The sequence below is a fragment of the Parasteatoda tepidariorum genome, chromosome 11 (assembly GCF_982258835.1).
Source record: "Parasteatoda tepidariorum strain Cologne lab strain chromosome 11, Ptep-v5.0, whole genome shotgun sequence".
NCBI lineage: Eukaryota > Metazoa > Arthropoda > Arachnida > Araneae > Theridiidae > Parasteatoda > Parasteatoda tepidariorum.
Window position 1 is genome coordinate 86,532,374 of NC_141765.1, and position 22,798 is coordinate 86,555,171.

General features: G+C 27.3%; 1 protein-coding gene across 2 annotated transcripts in view; it reads right to left on the minus strand.

The window, feature by feature from the left end:
- Positions 1 to 455: 455 nt before the first annotated feature.
- Usp12-46 (Ubiquitin-specific protease 12/46) overlaps positions 456 to 22,798 on the minus strand; it is a 34,329-nt gene continuing 11,986 nt past the window's right edge. Inside the window, exons 4-9 of one of the 2 annotated variants that reach the window (XM_087154982.1) lie at positions 21,389 to 21,469; positions 17,324 to 17,472; positions 6,699 to 6,859; positions 5,426 to 5,558; positions 4,024 to 4,167; positions 456 to 1,777 (exon numbers count right to left, since the gene is read on the minus strand). In XM_087154982.1, coding sequence (XP_087011108.1) covers positions 1,676 to 1,777; positions 4,024 to 4,167; positions 5,426 to 5,558; positions 6,699 to 6,859; positions 17,324 to 17,472; positions 21,389 to 21,469 — 770 coding nt within the window. In that variant the 3' untranslated portion in view covers positions 456 to 1,675. The remainder of the gene's footprint in view (positions 1,778 to 4,023; positions 4,168 to 5,425; positions 5,559 to 6,698; positions 6,860 to 17,323; positions 17,473 to 21,388; positions 21,470 to 22,798) is intronic. The other variant, XM_087154983.1, reaches the window with a different exon arrangement.

Genomic DNA, 22,798 nt, shown 5'->3' on the forward strand with positions numbered 1-22,798 from the left:
CTGTAAATGTTTAAAATTGCTATTTAAAAAATAGTTGTATTTGCAAAGATTTTGAATACATTTTTAACAAAAAAGTTAACTTTTAATTTGTTTATAACACAACCTCTAATTTATTACTTAGAAATTAAGCAATATTAATATGACTAGAATTGTTAACATATAATTAAAATGTTTAATAAACAAAATATTAATGTAAGCAACTAGGTCAACTTTTACAGACCAAGTCAGAATTTACTAGTACCAAAGTAGGACATTATCTTTATAAACTAATATTTAATAAAATCTATTTGACTTTCTGTCCATAATTCTTTTTCTTCTAAAATCAGATGCTTTATTTATTTGTTATTATAAAATGAGCCAACCATATAATCAAAGTTATGATTGATCAATTTTGCCACCTTATATTTCTAAAACTGATTTAATAACTTAAATAAAATATAAAAATTTACAGAGAATTAGATTTTGAAATCAGTATATATTTTAATAAAACAACAGTACATTACAATTTTTTTCACAGAGAAGGAATTAATTTATAAAGTACAGATAATTTTATAGAAACTCAATGTACATTCTATCTGAACTGAATTTATTATGATAATCTAAATATTATTTTTAATTAAAATTTTACAATATATTTCACACTTATTTCAGAAGTAAAATATTTGTTTTTAATATTAAAATAAATTCTAAGTCGAAAACTGAAATATGTTTTAAAATTATTTACAATAAAACTTTAAATCTACAACAGTGTACAAAAATGACATTATCTATACATATTTTGTTTTGGTTTTTATACATACATAATTATGCACTTATATTAGATACACAGATTTACACCGGTGGAATAGAACACATTAAAATAATACAACTCTACAACCAATTAAAACAATTAGAAAAATTAAAGAAAAAGTTTCATTGATTAGATGGAAGACATTAACAAAAAATTATACGAATTCACAACAAAATGTTACTAGAAACTCAATATTTTTTATGTTTCTCAAATTCAAACATTAAAAAAAAAAAAAAAAATTTTCAGACTAAAAAAATTTTTAAATTGAACAATGCCATATGAGTAATGTATACTATAATTAGGTCTGCCGATTAAAGAATTGCTTAAATATTAGAATGATTTTTTTTAAATTTCTTAAAAAATTCACCATTCTATTCACCATAAAAATTTCAAAATTCTTTAAGCATTTGATTTATTAATAACAAGCAAATAAAATACACTATCTTATGACAAAAATTGATTCAAGCATAAGAACATATAATTCTCAGATTATTGCACTCTAAAATTAAAAGCAATATGATCAAATAATATTACTAAAATATATATTTATGATTACGAATTTAAAAAAAAAAATAAACAGATAAGAATATTTTTTTTCTTTACTATTTATATTAAATTAAATGTTTCATAGAAACAAAAACTCACAAAACACTCGATGTCAAGATTAGAAAGTAAATCTAAATCAACTTTGCAACCAATGACATCAAAGAAATATTGCCTGTTAAGACAATTCAGCTTACTACAAAGGAAAATAATTTCCCAAATGAAAATATAGTCAAATTTTCAAAATCGCTAACACTTGGGGCTTAAAACTAATTTGATATATTGATCATAATAAATTATTAATGCACTGAAATATGAAGAAAACAATTTTAGAAACCTTGTTCATTCTTTGGATTGATAAAAGAGAATATAACCAGATTCAGATGTTTTCTGTGTATCAGATGTAAGCCCATAAAAGTCTTCAATCGCAGAGGCGTCAATTTTCTAAAAGAAAAGGATACTTAGACAATCTAACAAAATTACTTGAAACTTTAAAAAAAAAAAATTCAAAACTTGTCTGGATAAAAAAAAAAAAAATACGATCAAATTTAAAATAAAAAAAAAAAAACATGCACACATTGAAACTAATACACTAAACTTAAATTCTCTTCTTTGATATGATAAAAGAAGAAAATTTAAGTTTAATGATATTAGTTTAACACATTTTAAATCCATCTTATACTTTAACATTTTTAAGAATATTTTGATTGGTCAAATTCCTTGGTTTTAATTTATTTGTAATAATAAAACAGATTTTCTTTCAGCTATTAAGAATTTCAAAATTACCTTAGAGAATAATACAGTAGGGAACCAATTATCCGGAACGATCGGGACCATCGCTATTCCGGATAACTGATTTCTCCGGTTTTCTGAATCGCTACAAAAAGTCGTTTTTTTATTGTTAAACCCAACTAAAAAAAAATTTTTTCTTGGGAAATAATCTTAAAAAGAAGAAAAAACGATGAAGTAATACACTAATGATTATTTCCAAAATAATGGTAAGGTGAACATCTTTCAAGAAAGAAAGGAAAATCCTAAAATCTTATGAGGAAAAAAAAGTTTTTTTTAAAAAATGGCGGGAAAATTTATCGGATTTCGTTCCGGTTTTTTGGTTTTCCGGTTTTCTGATTTCCGGATAACGGGTTCTGTACTGTAATTTTTTTTAATTATTGTAATAATAATTTAATTCAATATATATTAAAGAAATTCAACTTATTTGGCCGATGTTGAAGCCTGCATAAATAGGCCTATGCGAAGAAATTTAGGATTTTTTGTTCCTGAAGAATTTAAATGGTCGCACTTTATTGGATTTTTTAATTATTGAAAGTTTTTACTCTCTATTTTAAGGTTTTTGAAAGGGGTCAGCAGTAAATTTTTAAAGATCTGGCCATTTATATTTTATTTTCTCAGATCTGGCCATTTATATTTTACTTTTGACTTTTTTTTGTATCGTTGAATTTTTATCAAATTTACTTCAATATTTGAATTTTTTATTCATTTTTCTTATTTAGTTTTTCCATTATGGGTCCTCAGGGCATAGTCAGTTTTTGGTTTATCCACTGACTACAGAAGGCTCCAGTGTGATAGCAGACATGATGAAGACCTGATGAAGTGCTGTTTTTGCTAACATGCAAATCTTCAGAAAATTGTTTTTGCTTGTTTTTGGTTTCTAACTTTTTATTTAAATTGTTTACATAAGACAAATTTGGTTTTAACTGCTTTTAGAGCTTTTCCATTTTGACTTATTATTTGTAAGTTTTTTTCTCAAAGTTTTTTTTTCTTAATAATTGCTTAAATCAATTTCATACTTTGATTGAATACAATAAAACAGTGTTCCCCAACCTTTTTATCACCGCGGACCTGTCATCGTTTGATAATTTAACTGCGGCCCGATGGGGGGGGGGGCGTTGATTGTTTATATTTTAGATTATTTTGTATTATTAAATCAATTTAATTGTATTTAAACATGCCTTCAAAATAAAATACTGATATACCAAAAAATAAGTATAAAGTGATTTAACATTTTAACTTACTAGAACGTTAAATCAATGTTAACCCTGAGCTCGTTTCTTCACAATGAGACGGTTCCATCTGGGGGTAATCGGAGACAATGATACATTACAAATATTAAGAAATTTATGTCACTACCTTCGGGGGCCACTTTTTTTAAATTAATAAAATTTTAATGGAACACAGGTATTTTTAATTTGGGGTATAAACCCAGGAATTTAAATTCAATTTCAATTATTTGGCGGCCCGGTACCATTTGATCCACGGACCGGTGCCGGTCCGTGGACCGGGGGTTGGGGAACACTGCAATAAAATAATCGTCCTTACACCTAAATGTGATGGTAAAGGAAAGTAAACATACTTTTATGAGGGATGTTCCCCTAAAAATACTGATACTTTAATTAAAACTTGTTGAATAGTACTAAATAGAATTTGTGTAAATCCCTATATCATTTAGAGCTTTCTTTTAAAAAAGTACAAAAACTACTTAGACCAGGAAAAAGACTGGTAAAATCCAGTAGGTAACTGGAAAATCCGGTAGAGTTAGCAGCTATGCATCCCTAATACACATAGTATTAAATTTTTTTTCCAAAATTTTATTTTTAATATAAATTTGATTTAATATAATGTGTAACAATCAACTCAAGTTGAAAAGTAATAATATGAAAAAGGATACTTACATCTACAATATCATCATCAAACAAGAGCCAAAGTCCATGACTTTTCACAATAGAAATGTAATGTCCTCTATTTGGACCACTCCCACAGTGAATAACAACAGCCACTAAATCATATAGTCTGTCTGGATTGTAAGCATCATCTGACTGGAGAAGAAATTCAGAAATAATTAACAAATAAGCTGCACATTAAAAAATTTTATAATAGTTACATAGAATTAACTAATTTATAAAGTCAGAAAAATAATTCTACCAGAAAACAAAAATTATAAAAATTTAAAGGTATGTGTGTTAGCACTTAATCAGGTGACACACTGCCTGTCAACACACAGTGTGTCCCCAGAAGAAGTGCTGTCCTGCTAACACACATATCTTTAAATTTTCATAATTTTTGCTTTCTGGTAGAATTGTTTTTCTGACTTCATAAATTAAAATAAAACAAATTTGGATTTAACTGCTTTAGACGCTTTTCTATTTTAATTTATTATTTTAAATGTTACTGACTTACTTTTGTCTTTTATGTTAGGTAAATTAGTTTCATTCTTTGATTAGATAGAATAAACTATTTCTTAACTAGAATTGTTTTGGGGCTAGTTGGTTTTGGAAAGCAAAATGACTCTAATTATAAAAAATCATACGGACAATTTTATTAATATTTGTGAGTCTATATAAGGGTAAGTATATTTATATTAATTTTATTTACACAAAAGAGGAAACAAATTATAGAAATTATTCGTCATTTATAATTAAATGCATAATAATTTTAAAATATAAAGTTTCCAAGTGAAAAATAATTTAAAATTAGAAGAAAAGTTACTCTTTATTCAAGAAATCTACTGTTAAAATTATATCTTAAAAGTAAAAAATATGATAAAAAAAGTTTAGTTAATAATATTATTAAATTAAATATTCTTGCGGTTGTTGTTGTTGTTGTTCATTTACGTCGCACTAGAGCTGCACAATGGGCTATTGGCGACGGTCTGGGAAACATCCCTGAGGATGATCCGAAGACATGTCATCACAATTTTGATCCTCTGCAGAGGGGATGGCATCCCCGCTTCGATAGCCCGACGACCTGCACGCGAAGTCGAGCACTTTACGGTAGAACAGTTTAACGAGGACCAATACCGCGTACCCTCGGTCCCTATGCAGACTGATCCAAGTGGTCCCCTACCCTCACACTGACCGCAGCCAGTGATGGCTGACTTCGGTGATCAGTCCACTACGGGACATTAAATATTCTTAGAATCTTATTTTGTAATATTGAAAATTAAAAAAAAATAAAACTTTTATTTTAAGTTTTTTCAGATCACAATATTCATCATTTCACAATATTTACAAGGAAAACATATTAACACAATTTGAAAAAAAACTGAATCAAAGCTTTAAGAAAACAAATACTTACAGTATTGAAAAGACGCAACTCCAAAGGAAACACTACACGATAGGACAGTTTTGTATGCCGATTTTGCTGCTCCATATATTTAAATCGTTTTAAATGTAAAGCCAAAATCATGGGTAATTTTTTAACTCGCATTCTGAAAAGCAAAATATTTATAATTATCATAACAATGATCAAAAACAAAAAGCTTAAGTATTTATGACATAAATATGAAAGATTTATACATAAGACTACACTTAACTAAAATTAAAACAGAATAAAATTATCTATTACAACAAAATATTACTGTTTATATTACTGTACTACTGAGTGTTCAGGGGGGAAAAGGAAAAATAATAGTTCTTTTAATTCATCTCAAAATATATTTAATCATAAAAAAAGAAATCTACATTAGGATACATGATCTGATTCATAAATAAGAAAATTGTAAAAATAACAAGTTTGCAGAAAGTAACAAATAAGTGCACGACTCAGGAATTACCAAAGAAATTTGATAAAATTACTGATAGAGTTTTTTTTAATAAAATGACTGAATTCTCAAAAAGTTTGAAATAATGAATCCTGCAGGTAAAGATATACACCTGTATTATGCAGATAATTGGTGAACAATCCCTAAGTTCGAATTATCAAATTTTGTGATTTTTACTAGCATTAAATAAATAAATAGATCGTCAAATCAAAAATTTCAAAATTCATGCTTCTACATATTAAAAATGGGCTGTTCGAATGCACATAAAAATCAGGAATACCAGAACAAAAAATTACAAATTAGAACAAAATATTGTTGATCAGGAAATTTAATCAGAAATATCAAGAAAACTAGAAACACTGCTCTGCTATTTTCACGAAGTAATCAACTCATCAAATTCCTTTACTCTTTAATCCCACTTTGTACAGCACTTTTTTGTACTTCCACTTATTTATTACCACTTCTGTGCATGATGAAAATTGTTTATTTTATTTTTATGTATCATACCTACCCTGTCTATTGTAAAGAATAAATCTGAATAAATACATGTAAAAAAATTGCTATGTATATTAAAAATAACTCTAAAAATGTGGCCATAAAAAATGCATTTCACTAATTTTCAAAATGGAAGGCAAATAAAAATAATTGTTTCAATGTTTTTTAAAATAAAAACTGCATTAAAATCAAAAATTTATATAAATGTACAATTTTTGGAGAAAAAAATTTTTTAGTTGCTATTTCTGAAAAAAGGTGGCATGAATTTTGTTGCCTTAATGATGAAATTTACATTTGATTTCAATATCTTACCTTTTTTGAGCTTCTTGTTTGCTACAACAATTTTCACAATAATATTTGTGTTCACTGCATAAAGTTTCTGTATTACTAAAACCACGAAGACAATGAGTAATGGAAGTGTTCTGATTAACATCAACAGAGAGATCCAAAAAATCTTCATCTTTGCTGCTAACCTACAATTGACATAATCAAAAAAATTACAATAAAAAATTTAGCAAAAAACTTTAGAGAAATAAACCTTAAAATGAAATGAGATAAAAAATCTTGCAAGAAAGACATAGATATTCTCAAACAGTTTTCGCTAGAAAATTATTCTAAATTTACTTCAACTATCTTTAAATTAAAGGAAAATAATTAGCAAAATATTGTTTAACGTTTTTTTTTATGCTTCCATGATGAACATTAAATAAAATCCAAATAAAAAGCTGAAAGTTCCATAATGTTTGTAAAAATGTTTGCACTTAGAAGTATCAAAAGGAGAATTACTAAAAGGAAGGAAGAAAGAAAGAAAAGATACAGCACAATTAAAAAAATAATAAAAAAATTTTAAAAAAAACTAAACATCTTTAAACAAAGGGCAAATCTTCAACTTGCCAGCTCCCCATTTAAGGCTGATTAGTTTCAGCGAAGCAGTGTGTGAAAATGCTTCAAAATCTAGCAAAGGCATTTCTTCTATTTAGAAGAAAAAATGCTGACCCGCCCACCTTTCACCATTAATTTTAGAAACACTGAAATCTTAAAACAGCCATATTTGCAACAAATAAACTTGATTTTTAAGTTTCTACACATTTTTACGGTTTTGATTAGTAAATAGTTTTTTATACTATACTGTAGCGTATCTACCACTACAAAATTACAATACAATTCACTAGTATATAAGACATGTTAACTCGACTCTATGTCGGGGTACCTTTTCATAGATGACGGTTGACATGGTCGATAACTACTCTCCCCACATTGGTGACCCGGACGTGATCTATAAATCTATGGTAAAAATTGAACATTGCTAAAAATCTACGTAATTCCGATACAGTTTTAGGTTGGGGAAAATCGGTAATTGCGGACACTTTACTAGGTGAAGGAGCAATTCCATCGGGAGACACTTCAAAACCAAAAAATTTTAACTTTGATTTTCCAAACACACATTTTTCGGTATTCAAAACAATTCCGTATTCATCAAAACGTTTAAAAACTGTATTTAAGTGAGTTAAGTGTTCTTCTAAAGTTTTGGAAGCAATTAAAACGGCATCAAGGTATACGAAACAAAATTCTAATCCCCTTAAAACGACATGCATGAAGCGTTGGAAAGTTTGTCCTGCATTGCAGAGCCCAAACATCATTTTAGTGAATTCGAATAAGCCAAAAGGGATTATAACAGCTGTTTTTTCAATGTCTGCTTCCGCGACAGGGATCTGATGATACGCTCGAACAAAATCTAACTTTGAATAAATTTTTGAGTCATTTAGGCTATAAGCGAAATCATGAATGTGGGAGAGAGGGTATCTGTCTGGTATTGTAATAGAATTTAGCCGTCTGTAATCACCGCATATTCTCCAAGTGCCGTTTGACTTCGGCACCATATGAATAGGACTTGCCCATGGGCTACTTGAAGGCCTGCATAAACCGGTTTTTAACATATAATCAAATTCTTTTTTAGCGGCTGCAAGTTTATCCGGTGGCAAACGTCTAGCTTTTGCAAACACCGGAGGACCCGTGGTTTGAATATGATGCTGAACATCATGAGTTGAAGTGTTGAAAGTTAAGTTATTCGTACATATGCGAGGGTACTGCAATAATAATTTTCGATAAACAGCATCTTCTGCAATAGTTGTTAAACCCAAAGAGAAAGTAGGAAATGTTTCCCCTTTAATACCAGCGTAAGTTAAGGAATCAATCAATTTTTTATTTTTTAAATCAACCAGCAATTTAAAATGGGTAAGAAAATCCGCTCCTAAAATTGGTTGAGTAACGTCAGCGAACAAGAAATTTCCATTGAAATCGCCTGGAAATTCCGAAATCTAAAGTACATGTTGTCTGACCGTAAACTGCAATTTTCGAACCATTAGCAGCATAAATATCAAAAGATTTATTAGAAATCAAATTTTTCTGCATATGTGTTTTTGGAATAACTGAAACAGAAGCCCCAGTGTCTATAAGAAACTGGCGGTTGGTGAGCCTGTCGTATACAAATAGGCGACTTTGACTAGGACCTATATCTGCCGTCGCATGAACAGAGGGTCCAATTAGTTTTCCGAATTTTGAGCGTAATTGCAAGGAGGAATGCATTTATTAGCTTTAGTACCGAATTTATAGTGATACCAGCATATAGGTCTCGCCACAGTGCGCTGGGGTACCTTTTCATAGATGACGGTTGACATGGTCTGTAACTACTCTGTTAAGATTTTAATAATCATTTATATTTTTTATGAATGTAAAATATCTTTACCCGCCATGGGTAAAGATTTCAGTCGGACTAGTATCTTTAGAACTGAAATTTTATGACCTACTTAAAACTGTCCCTTCACAGCCAGTGCACTATCTCAGCAAAATGAAATAATGTATAGTTATAAGTTTGTGCTGTAATAAAGGTTCCCCGATCAAAAACTACAATAATTTATGAAATAACAATATCCAATTTTATTTAAGTATAAATTTATAAGGAAATAACAGCTTGGCCTTCTGCTTTATTTTTGAAAGGAGGCGAAAGCAGAGAGATGTATCTCAAATCTAAATCTAACATAAAACAAATTATTTTTAAAGCTTGAAAAAAAAATTTTTGAATGTTGCTAGAAAATGAACATGGAAATATCTAAATGGCAAGGCATTAACTATTCAGGATTTGGGATGGCAGACTAATTTTGAATTTTAAAGAAAAATATTAGCCAAAAAGGAAAAGCTTAAATTATAAATATTAGCCAAAAAGGAAAAGCTTAAATTATAAATATTAGTCAAAAAAGAAAAGCTTAGATTATAACAGGAGAGAAATGTTTGTTAGAAGTACTTGGTTAAAATATAAAGGGTTAAAATCTTATTCAAATTAAATATAGAGGCACATTACTTAAATCTTTTAGGTGAAAGTAAATTAAATTAACAAATACGCTGAAATATAATATCACTACGACACATTCACCCCAAAACATAGAGAAAAAAATTTTCAATACAAGAATGCTAAATGCCAAAATGTCAGATTTCAAAAAAATATTGCATACAGAATCGTTAAATTCAAAAAGGCATATTTATAATGGTTTTTTAAAGAATGAAGATATAGATAAAACACTAAATTATTTTTATTTAACAATAGTATTTTTCACCCATTGTCCAAATTATTCCATAATATTGAACATAAACACTTAAAAAGTTTTTTTAATTAAATACATTTAGCTACAATAGTCAGTATCCAGATTAATTTTAGAAACATTTATCAAATAAAGAATCAAAAAATAAATATGATGTATTATTTTAATGTCAGCATACAAAAATGAATTTAAAAATAAGGATAATTATGCAATTTTAAAATTCCAGACAAACATTAACTTAATATAAGACGCAATTCAGATCACAAAAAAGTAAATAATCGAAATAAAACAAAAATGGAAATTAAGGTAAACGCTTTTGTAAAAACTTTAAATTAGTATTTTGTAGGATAACCTTTGGAGTTCATTACAGCTCTCAATCTTGATGACAGTGAATTAACTAAGTTTTGGGTTACAGAATGTGGTATATTCTACCATTCCTCAAAAATGACTTTATCAGATCATTCTTGTTTTTCATTTCATGTTTCCAAATTTGTCAGTCAAGGTGATCACACAAATTCTCCAGGGAATAAGATCTGGTGACTGTGAAGGGATTTTTTGTTGTTTCTAAACATTATATAGCAGCCGCAGCCATTCCAGAACATTTCATTAAGAATATTTTGAATTGTCTTGCTGGAAGATTCTTTCCAGTAATTTGGAAAGACTTTGATGTGAATTATCTTTCAAAATGTTCAAATAACTACACTGGTTCATTATGTCATTTCTCTAGGTACCGCCATGCACCCCCAAACTAAAATTTATCCACAACTGTATTTTACGGTTCCTTTCATATTCTTCGATTTCATCTTTTTATGGGCTTTTTCCAAAACTTTTGGTTTCCATATGATACATGGATGTTGAATTTGCTTTCATCAGAAAATAGTCTTTTGTTATTCTTAGTTATTTTAAAAGAAATATTCCGAACGAATAATTGACAATCTCTTACAAAATTTACACTTTTTTTATATGAAAATGCAGACTCTCATCTTGAGATAGGAAGTGGATACTTACTTCCTTGACTAATAGTATTATGTTGTAGTTTAGCAATTTTACTCTTTTTTGTATGGGTCTGTCACTTTAAAACAATTTTTTTTATATAAGTTCTCATATAGAGACATTCGTTCTCATATAGACACATTCGTAACAAGAAGTTTTTACAGGATAGAGGTATCAACCCTATGCCCAACCCCCAATCTGGAAGGCCAGTCCCCTGATATAATCAACAGAAGCAAGGTGCCCGGTTTTACCCCCAGACACTGGGTACTCATTTTAGTCACCTTTTACGACATGAATGAGCTGCATTGGGACTATTCTTTCACACCCAGTCACCACACTGAGAAGATTTATTAAATCTATGTTTCTTTCTAGAAAAACAAAGTTCTTAATCTTCAAAACTCTTCTCATGCCACTTCTGAAGCTTGAACAATGATAAAACTGGAGGAAAATTGCATCACAGCATTTGAGAGTAACTTGGTGGTATAAATGAAAATAACTGGAGAAGGAGATTTGACTTTGAACTATACAAGATTTATAAACAACCAGATATTAAATATATAAAAATAAATAGAATGAATTGGATGGCCCAACGTGATTCGAATGAGTGATAACAATTGAATAAAAAAGATACTGCTTTTCAGACCACTGGAACAAGAAAGCGGGGAAGGCTGCAGTTGACATGGGCTGACTCGATGGAGTCTGATTTTCTTGCAATTAATTGAAAGAATTGGAGATCAAAGATAAATCGGAAGTCGTTATGGAGAAATCTTCAGAGGAAGGCATCGGCTCACATCGGGCTGTCTGGCCAACTATGATGATGATGATAGACATTTCTTAGAATAAGCTTACTATTACATATTACAGCAAAAATTTTTGCTATAATGTGCAATAGTCAGCCTATTTTAAATAACCCAATAGTTTCTATTTTTATAATTTATGCAGATCATTTACTTTTGGCTCCTTAACGACGACAGTACCTTTCTCAATTTATCTCTAATTTTTCTTAACAATCCCAGCCAATCTTCCTAAATACTTCCTGTGTTCTTAATTTGAGCAATTCAAAAATTTTCTATATTGGCATAGATTTTTAGTTGTATTTATTGTTTTGATTGCAGAAATCATTAGTTTTGATGAAAGAAATTTTTTTTTTCATGTCTGTAAATAATTTTGAAGTAAAAAAATACTTTTGTATTGAAATACAATTGCTATTTATACATACATACATGCACACACACATATATATATATATATATATATACATATATATATATACATATATATATATACATATATATATATACATATATATATACATATATATATACATATATATATATACATATATATATATACATATATATATATATATATATATATATATATATATACTCATATTTGTATATATATATAAATATATATATATATATATATATATATATATATATATATATATATATATATATATATATATATATATATATATATATATACCCTATGGCAGAATTTTCTCGGGCAATCTGTGGCAAAACTCTCTAGCACTAATATCTTTCCGGAAGATACTCTTAATAACAAACCATATGTTACTAATTTAAAATAACAAAAGTTTACGAAAAAAACTGTATATATTTTCTTAATTGAACATGTAAGATTTTTTTATTCTAATACTATAGGTGACATTCTCTCATTTCGTTGGGGGAGGGGGTGCACGCTTTTGTAAATATCACAATAAAAAAAATTTTCAAAAATCATGAAATCCGTAATAGTAATTACCGGAAAAAAGATCAGCGACGAAATCACACAAATCAGAATCCTCAAATACATGTTTCGTTTTGAGACTATCGGATTTTAAAACTATGAAGAAATCAATAGCAATAACTGCCAAAATTTCGATAGAATTATTGCCTTAAAAAGTAAATACATAAATGCACGATTCAAAGTTTCCATACTGTTAGCATTACATCGGAATAATTAAAAAATCCATGTGAAAATCAGTATCAATAACTGCCGAAAATATAAGCGAAACATTACATCAATTTACGAAACTATCAGAGTAAACTAAGCGTGTCAAAAAGTGATTAAAAATGCACGATTCAAATATTACATGTAAATATCTGAAGAATTTTTTTTTTACTTTACAAAAGAGAAATCTTTCTGCAAGAACTCTATAACTTTCTGCAACAATATCGCCGTGTCACTGCGATTCTGTCACGGGATATATAAATATATACATATATATACACATTTTATATATATATATATGGGTGATTCTCTTTAAACATGACAATTCGGAAAAAAAAATTTCTTCAAATTTAAAGTCTTCAAAATAATCTAAATTTTTTTTGTATACTTCTTTAGTTACATTTATTAATATTTTACAGACAGCAGTGTAGTTTATTGACATTTGCTGGAGAAAAAAAATAAAATAGAAATTCACCAAATCTTGAATGCCAGGAAAATGACATATTGGCTTAAAAGTTTAAAAAACAGTTATTTTAAGATAATATTTAGTAACTCAACTTAAGCCTTTATGTTAGATGGAGCATAAATTGCTTAAATTAATTCTTTTTATCCACTGTAGAAAGAAACAAAAATGCTTTTGTTGCTGATATGTACAGAATAAAATTGTGTATTACAATCAATCATTAAAAAAATAACTCTGATTGAATCCAACCATATTACAGTCATGCACAAACTTGGTATTAGATTAATATTTGCTTTACAATGTCCTGGAATTCACAAGCCAGGATAATGACAAATTCGCCATTTTATAGCATATAACTTTAATTTAATATTTTGGCCTAAGAAGTTTACATTCTGCAGAAAACAACAGGATTTCTTAAAATAACTCAGATAAGTCTATGTAGTTTATGTTATTAAGAATTTCAAGAAGCCAGGAAAATGACAACACAAAAACCTACTCATCTTCAAAAAATTTTTTAAATAGATTTTGAACCAGAAAATTGGTTCTTTATTCATGCAACAAGACATGTTCATATAGGAAGGTAACTAATCAATCTATTAACACAAGATATTGATTGCTGGCTCTATCTATTTTGGTTATAAACCACTAAATAAAAGCAGCCAGGAAAATGACAGATTTTCTTGGGACAAACAAATTATTGACAGAAAAAATTATTTTAAACAAAGTTTTTGTAAATAATACCTTCTGCGTATATTCTAGAATTGCTTACACTGGTTGAGATAAGAAAAATTAGATATTGAAAAATTTATGGGAAATTTTGAAACTAGTTATTATTGGAAACATTGTTTGGGACATGCCAGGAAAATGACATTTTGAAGTTCAATTAAAGTTTTTAACTATACAAAACAGTCAATGCTAGTGCAAAGTCATTTTAAAATGCTAACAACAATGCAATTTATTAATTTCAAAAAAAAAAAGTTCTTTCAGTATTATACTATTAGATCCAGGAGCAAGGGACCGTGAATTGTCATATTTCGTGAGAATCACCCATATACAGTCAATTCGCTATAACTCGAAGTGCGATAACTCGAATATTACTATAACTCGATTTTTTTATGTGGTCCCGACCCTTTTATCTTCAATTTCATGTTAATTATTCTCGATTACTCGAATTTTACTCCCTTTAACTCGATTTTTTTTGGATCTATTGAAGCAAGAAATAAACCCTAGAAGCTGATATCTTGTCCCTTCCTTTGCAACACACACACAATGTCTTTCGCACTCTTCATGGAGAAGCTAAAGCTGTCCCTCTTGAAGTATGTGAACAGTGGTTAAATGAAACGTTACCAAATCTACTTCAAGGATACAGTTAAAATGATGTTCTCAATATTGATGGAATGGGTTTATTTTTTAAATGTCTTCCAAATAAGACTATGATGTTTAAGGATGGAGGAAATGCGTCTGGAGGAAATGCGTCTGGGACAGAGAAATTGCCCTTAATTGCTATCGGAAAATACTTAAATCCTCGATGCTTCAAGAATGTAAAAACATATCCTTTGGATTACAAGTCTAACAAAAAGTTTTGGATGACATCAGTATTATTTGAAGACTATGTAAGAAAATTGGATCGGAAATTCTTCGCTAAGAAAAGAAAACTGATACTCTTTATGGATAAATGCACAGCGCATAGTGATCTACTCTACCTAATTTGAAAGCAGTAAACTTGCAGTTTCTCCCGTCAAACACAACAGCAAAGTTGCAGCCGATGGACCAGGGTATCATAAAGTGCTTCAAACAGTCTTATCGTAAATGGCTTGCCAGAAAAATGTTCTTAACAATTGTAAGCATTTAGAAGACTTGTAATTAATAAGCATTAATTAAATAATCCGACAATATTTTGAAAGTCCAAAACCGAAACTAACGGTAAGTCGAACTTCCGATATGTCGAAGTTTTTCGTCAGTCCTATCAGATTCGAGTTATCGCGAATTCACTGTATATAAATTTTATATACACATTTATGTATACATATATATATAAAGTGAAATAAAATTTTGAAAATATTAAGAAATATTTTAAGAAGCTATTATAACAAGTTACTATACTCCAAAAAACGTATATATTTAAAGTAAATATAAATCAAAAATTTATTTATATAATCCCTGACCAACATTGCAGCGTCGTCAGGGAGGCATTATCATGCCTTCAGAGCAGACCAGTTTATATGGTTGGTGGTAAAATATCCCAAACACCCCAACTGCCCCAAGAAAGAGTAATAAGCAATAAGCAAGAAACCAAAAGCAAGTCAGGTGAAGGTTATATATTGAGATCCCAAAAATTTAGGTAAAAGAACATATATTTGACAGAAGGGAAACTCAATTTTTCAAAAGAGAGTCAAGGGTCAAAGGTTCGAGCATTAAATCAATTTATATATCAAAATAAAGAACGAAAAATCTATGTATGAACTATTTAAAGTTATAGATGAGGAAATTATTTTCCCTAAAAATTAAACTAAACTAATCACTTAAAAATACAGACAGGAAGTCAATTATACTTGAAGATAATCCAACCAAACCTTTAAGGCTAGGGTGGCCCTACCATGCCATAATGCTAAGCATAACTTTGCTTTGGAAGGCAATCCTCTACTAAATCAGGGACCTGTTTATAAATCGAATAGGGATAACATTAAAAGAAATTTGTCTAGATTTATAATTATTTAAATTAAGCGTATTACTATTATAAACAATCTTAATATGATTAATTTGAGATAAAATTACATTTTGATACAAAATTACGATAAAACACGGAATTGTATATGTTTTATATTTTTCTTCTTAAATTTCGATTTCATTGCATTATGTATTTTAAATTATACTATATATATATATATATATATATATATATATATATATATATATATATATATATATATATATATATATATATATATATAAATATACACAGGGTGTCCAATAAAGGATTGACTCTGTTTAAGATAAAAATGTGCCTCTAGCTGCATTGTTATTAGAAAACCAATAAATTTAGAAAAATACATATAGTTAAAAAAAAGTTATAAATTTCACCACTAAGAGGCATTGCGAGCAACTGTAACAATACAGATACTACTAGTTTTCAGTCACTCTCTATCATCATTGAGTATGAATATGCTAAAGTTTACTGTGCAAAGGTGCATTCTATGGAACAACAAAGATTTCTAGTGTTAGAATTTCGCCGACTATTGCTGTGACTATTGCTTGTAGTCAATCTCTTAATATTTGTACCATCAATCAAATAGTCCTCTTCATGAACGATTTGCATCAAAAGATTGAAAATAGCAAGATTAATGTGAGATCCATTTGATTCTCCGATGAAGCCCATTTCTGCATTCATGGCTTTGTGAATAATTTTGGCAGAAAAAAAATCCACATATTTCTGTCCAATTATCATATAATTTGCTTAAATGGCAGTATGGGTTCATAAATATCAAAGGTTCCTAAATATCAAAGTTGCTCATATGTCAGTTACTACACTTGATTAAAGTAATCAATCACTTGCAAGAAAGTGATAACAGTATATAGCAAGAGTGTACAGTCGCTTTTCATCAATTTCAAGGCATAAATTCAAAATTTAGCTAAGAAAATAATCATTTACTGGAAACAGTAAATTATTTTGATTTATATTAAGAATTAAGAGCAGTTGCCAGTCTGTCATCGTATTTACTAGAATATTAATTAATTTAATTATTAATACTTGCCAGAACAAGTTCAATAAGCCTGGATACAATCTGCTTTTTGTGCAATTAAAAAAATAATACATAATATTAGTTTATGTCAAAAAATATGCCTGTGTAAAATTGAATTCTTAGTATTGTCCTAGAAAAAGCACATTGGGTGTGATTTCAAAGAATTTAAAAAAAAACTGTACTCACTGTTTCACAATTCAAACATCTAGTCTCATTTGTCAGTGTTCCTTGGAATATATCATGAACCCAAGTTGGTTCAGGCTTTGATGCTGGCTGTTGTTGTTCACCATTTTGGGTTGCAATTCTCATTTTAACATTTCCTTGCTGTTTTTCTGCTGCAAAAAAGAGAATCATTTAAATTCTGAACAATACACTTCAAATAAAAATAGTAACTGAAATAATAAAACCACACTTCCATAATGAAAAAACCTATAATACTCAGAGAAAAATTTAACACTATATTAACAGACCACGTCGTCAACACTAAAAATACGTAAGCTTTCAAGCATTTAGTCAACTTATTTCCAAAGAAATTACAGGAAAGTAAACTGTATAACATCATTTTGAATCACCATTGTTTCGAACCAGAAAGCTTAAAACAGCTTTCAATATAATTTAAATAAAGCACTGAACAATTCTATTCTTATAATGTTAATAACACCTGTTTCAATCGTTTCTGAAACTAATAGATTCCCCATGTCTATCATTCAGAAATTTTGCTAATGTTCAGAGAAAAAAAACTTTGAATTTATTTCTCTTCCTGATGTTAATGTTGAAGAAGAAAAAGAGAATTTGTTACAGTTCAAGAAAAACACCTCAAGCATCATGTTTGAGATTTGTGCATTAGTTAATGAAAATATTGAAATTTGTGGTATGATGTTGGTTGAAAAAATGATTGCAAAATCTAAAAAAAGTAAAATTATGCTATTGAAGACAATAAAATAAAACCACAATCAGCGCCATTATTTTCAGAAAGCCATAGTCCTTGAAACAATGAGAAACTCTCAGAATTCAAACTCATTAGCTACAAAAGAGCAGCAATCTGTAACAAATGTCAAAAATTTGTTTGTATTGAAATTAAAAAAGTGTGTACATACCAAAATTTCTATATATTTAAAATAAATAAATGTGTTTCCTCAGTTTTGTTTTGCTTTATAAATATTTTTGAAGTGTACATAATTTTTTTATGATTATTGTAAATTTCTTAATTTTCAAGTCCATTACTTCTTTATTGCTTTTCATACTTCAAAGTCATTATTTTTATTTTATGCTGATCCACATTTGTAGTTTTCCTTTATCTATTGTTCATAATGAATATAGGTTGTGAGATAAATGGTAAATTGAAGTTGTACTTAAAATTTGCAATAGAGTCAGGGGTCTGCCCAGGCCAAATTTACTACCGTTTAGCGGTACCTTCACAAATTCAACTTTAGGAAAAATGGTAGTTTCACAAACTCAACTTTAGAAAAAACGGCAGTTTCACAAAATACATTTTCTTATAATTTTATTTTTGTATCCCTTAAGAAACGATAAATCCATATTTTGGTATTGATTTTTTAATATAATTTTCAATTTTTCACAAATTATGTCTATATTTTCACAAAATAGGTACCTCTCAGAAAAACCTAGACAGATCCCTGAGAGTTCAAGATTTCTTTCTTCATTAATTTTAAAGTGGATTTCAAAAATCTCAAAATAAAAACATGGTAAATATGTGGCTAAATATTTTGTGCAAAAACAATTTATTAGTGAAGCATCCCACAATTCTTTGCATAAAATTTCTAATATATTATTGCAGTATTGTTGATTGGAATTTAATCTTCTTAAAATCAGATAAAAGAGACAAATCAATAACTGCAAATTCTTTTAAAATCAGATAAGAGAAAGAAATATAAAACCGTGAAACTATAAAACTCTACGATATAAGAAAATTATTTAAAAAAATTTAATATTTTAATACATAATTGATCGAGTAGAAAGTTTATTTTCAACTCTCCTGAAACAATGTCGAGTAGGAAGTCTATTTTCGCATTTCCTGAAAAAATTTTAAAAAATCTCAAAATACTGAAAAAAGATTCCCTTTTCACAAAAAAATGTTAAAAAAAAACAAAAAAAATTTTATTTTAATATCCAATTAATTACTTAAAGTATTTATTTTTACATTTCTAAAAACAATGGGAAAAGAAATCTTAAAATATCGCATTTTTTGAAATTAATAAATATGGCCTCTAAATTTATTACCATTAAAATTTGAATTTAGAATTGTTAATTGAGTAATTTTTTCATAAAATGACTGAATTCCCAGTAGTTTAAAGCAATGAATCCTGCAGATAAAGCTATATGTCTGAATCATGCATACAATTAGTGGACCCCTAAGTTCGAGAAATTAAATTTTAAGAAATTTTACTAGCATTGTAATAAAAAGCTGTTGGATTAAAAATTCAAATCCCTTGATTCTTCAAATTGATTATTTTTAAATCTGCATTTGCATTCGTAAAAAATAGGATGTTTTAAAAAAATTTAAGTATGACTAAAAATAAAAAGGAACAATAAAAGGAAAATTACTGTGACATAGGCTAATGCGACTTAGATTAACTTGAAGAAGCCCCTCCCTTCCCAAAGTTCCTTCTTCATGAGAAATAACACTGAGGCAATAGAATCAATCAAAAAATTATATAAACCACTTATTTTATGTAGTGAAGTTGCAGATAATAGTACTCTACCTACTAAATTTTTTAATTTTACAAAATTTCATATTCTTAATGTTTTCTGATGCCATCTTTTTCTAAAAGTGTTTTTTATTCACAATTCTTTTCATATTAAAAAGAATTTCTGCATTAACACAACAGCTCTCAAGATATGGTATAAAATATATTCTTAAATAATCACATTATAAAAAGTTGCACAGGTAAAACAAATTAACCGCTAAATAATTTCTTAATGAAAATGTGGAAATTTTTTATATGCATTTTTAGCATTAAGTCTTTAACCAGCAAAAAAAATATTTTTAAAAATAAGTAAACATTGCTGTCTCAAAAAAATAGAGAATTTTTAAATAAAATGAGTGCTTTTTGAAATTTTAGGATTTGAATACACTAAGTGTTTTGAAATGGTTAGATGAATTGATCAAGTTGATTTAACTACAATTATTTGAAATTTTTATTCAAATAATAATTAGAACTATTTTCTTTTTTAAGTATTAGATGCAAAACTGCTTCGCAAAAGTTTTTTTTTTTTCCTTAGGAGACACTTTAAAAACCTTGACCAGGTTTGGTTTCTTCAGATTTGGCACATTTTGAAACAGGTGATCTAACAGATTACTGAAGATGGAAATTATTCATAAAATATGTAAAGTGTTTGTTTTTTTTTTAAAAAAAAACATTTTTTTTTTAGAAATCAGCACTTTTTAAACAAGTGTTGATTTTAACAATATTGAAGCAACATAGAAAAAATACTATAAAAGAAGAACTGCAACTAGCAAAGTTACTGCATTTCTGAATAACAAAACTAAAATTACATTAAAGTAAAAAGTAGTTTTTTAAAACAATGATTAATGCCTTCAAAAAAAATTTTTTTTTGGTTAGAGACTGCAAAAAATAATTGAACTTCAATTAATATTTAGAAACATAAAGAAATAACTAATTGTCAATTGTAAAGCAAATAACAAATTTTAAATGAATATTTTATCGTTATACAATAAAAAGGACAAAAAAAATAGGATAAAATATGCATTGAATAAACTTAAATGAAATTAATTTGATCTAACAAATTTTTCTACAATTATGTTCTAATTTAGTAATTAGAAGATTACCTATGAAATATGTGTATTTGATATTTATAAAAAGATTTTTGTGAAGAAGATAATAATGCTCACAATTACCTTAAACTTTAGAAGGCTGTGACATGTGAAGAAAAATAATCATATATACACATACAATTATTTCAGAAATCAATGAAAGCAAGAAAATTCAAATGATTTTGAAATGATTTTATTTCTTAAAAAAAATATATATATATATATATATATATATATATACATATATATATTTTATATTTTTATATATATATATATATATATATATATATTTTATATTTTTATATATATATATATATATATATATATATATATATATATATATATATATATATATATATATATATATATATATATATATATATATATATATATATATAGAACCTATTAGCTACACAATTTTTTTTAAATAAAGATAATGATTTAAATGAAATTACCTTGAAGAATATCAGCTATTGTATTCAACAAATAATTTAAGAATTCATGAGCATCTTGCTGCATATAATTATCAAACACCTCTAAAAAATAAAATAAAATAATGAGATTAATTCCTAGAAATAATTACAATTCATGAATAATTAAATTTTAAAAAATGCAATAAAAATGAATTTAAAACAATTCAATTCCTAACTTTACAAACATCAACTAGTTAATTAAAATTTGAAGTTGAAATAAAAGAGTAAGGCACAGAAATAACAAACAGAAATATGTTAAAATTTATATACATATACATATATATATATATATATATATATATATATATACATATATATATATATATATATATATATATATATATATATATATATATATATATATATATATATATATATGTACATATATATATATATATATATATATAGTATATAAATATATATATATATATATATATAGTATATAAATATAAATATATATATATAATATAGTATATAAATATATATATATATATATATAATGACACATCATTTCCATAATATACTTACTTATTTTAATGCACATGTTCATATGATAAACAGAAAATTTCGATATTAGTCAACTTTTCACAAAAATGTTAAGAAAGAAAAAGTACAAAATCAATAGCAAATTTCAATCATAATAGCTACAAAGATTATAATTGTAGACTAGTATGCTTCTCAGTACAAGAGGGCATGATCCATTTATTATATGTATCAACTACTGGATATTTGGACTCATGAGGGTGAAGAGTTAAAAAAGAAAAATGCACTAATTACTACCATTCTATATCAATGTTATAACTAAAAAAAAATATTTACTCAGGTGTGAAACCTCTATATGGTAGTTCATGGAAATTTTTATTCAATGAAAAAATTAAAATATAAAATTAAATTAAACAAAACATGCTCTTTATGCTTTGAGAACATGCTTCAAACAAAACATGCTTCAAGAAAACAATTAACAAGTAATAAAAATTCAGAGCAAGTGATTCAAAATTATAAATATAAAGTCTGCTTTTTTTCAGCAAATAGTGTAGATTTTAATGGCAACATCTGATTAAGTAAATTGTCATGCATAACAAGAAAACCAGGCTTCATGGCAAATAGTTTACGGGTCAGTTGTAAAGATAAAATAGATCTGAATTTTTTAACAATATTAATTTATCTTAAGAAATAAAAATTTTATGTCTAATGTTCGTAAAATGTTTTTTAAACACAAATCAGTAAAAATGTAAATTAAAAATGATGTATACCATAGTAAATAAAGAAAAGTCTTAATACTAATCACCACAGACAATCTAAGATTCTGCATACAAGACTAATTATTGTTTTATTTACAATGAAACTCAGTTACAAAAATTAGACAAAAAGTTTCAACTGGCAATTACTTGA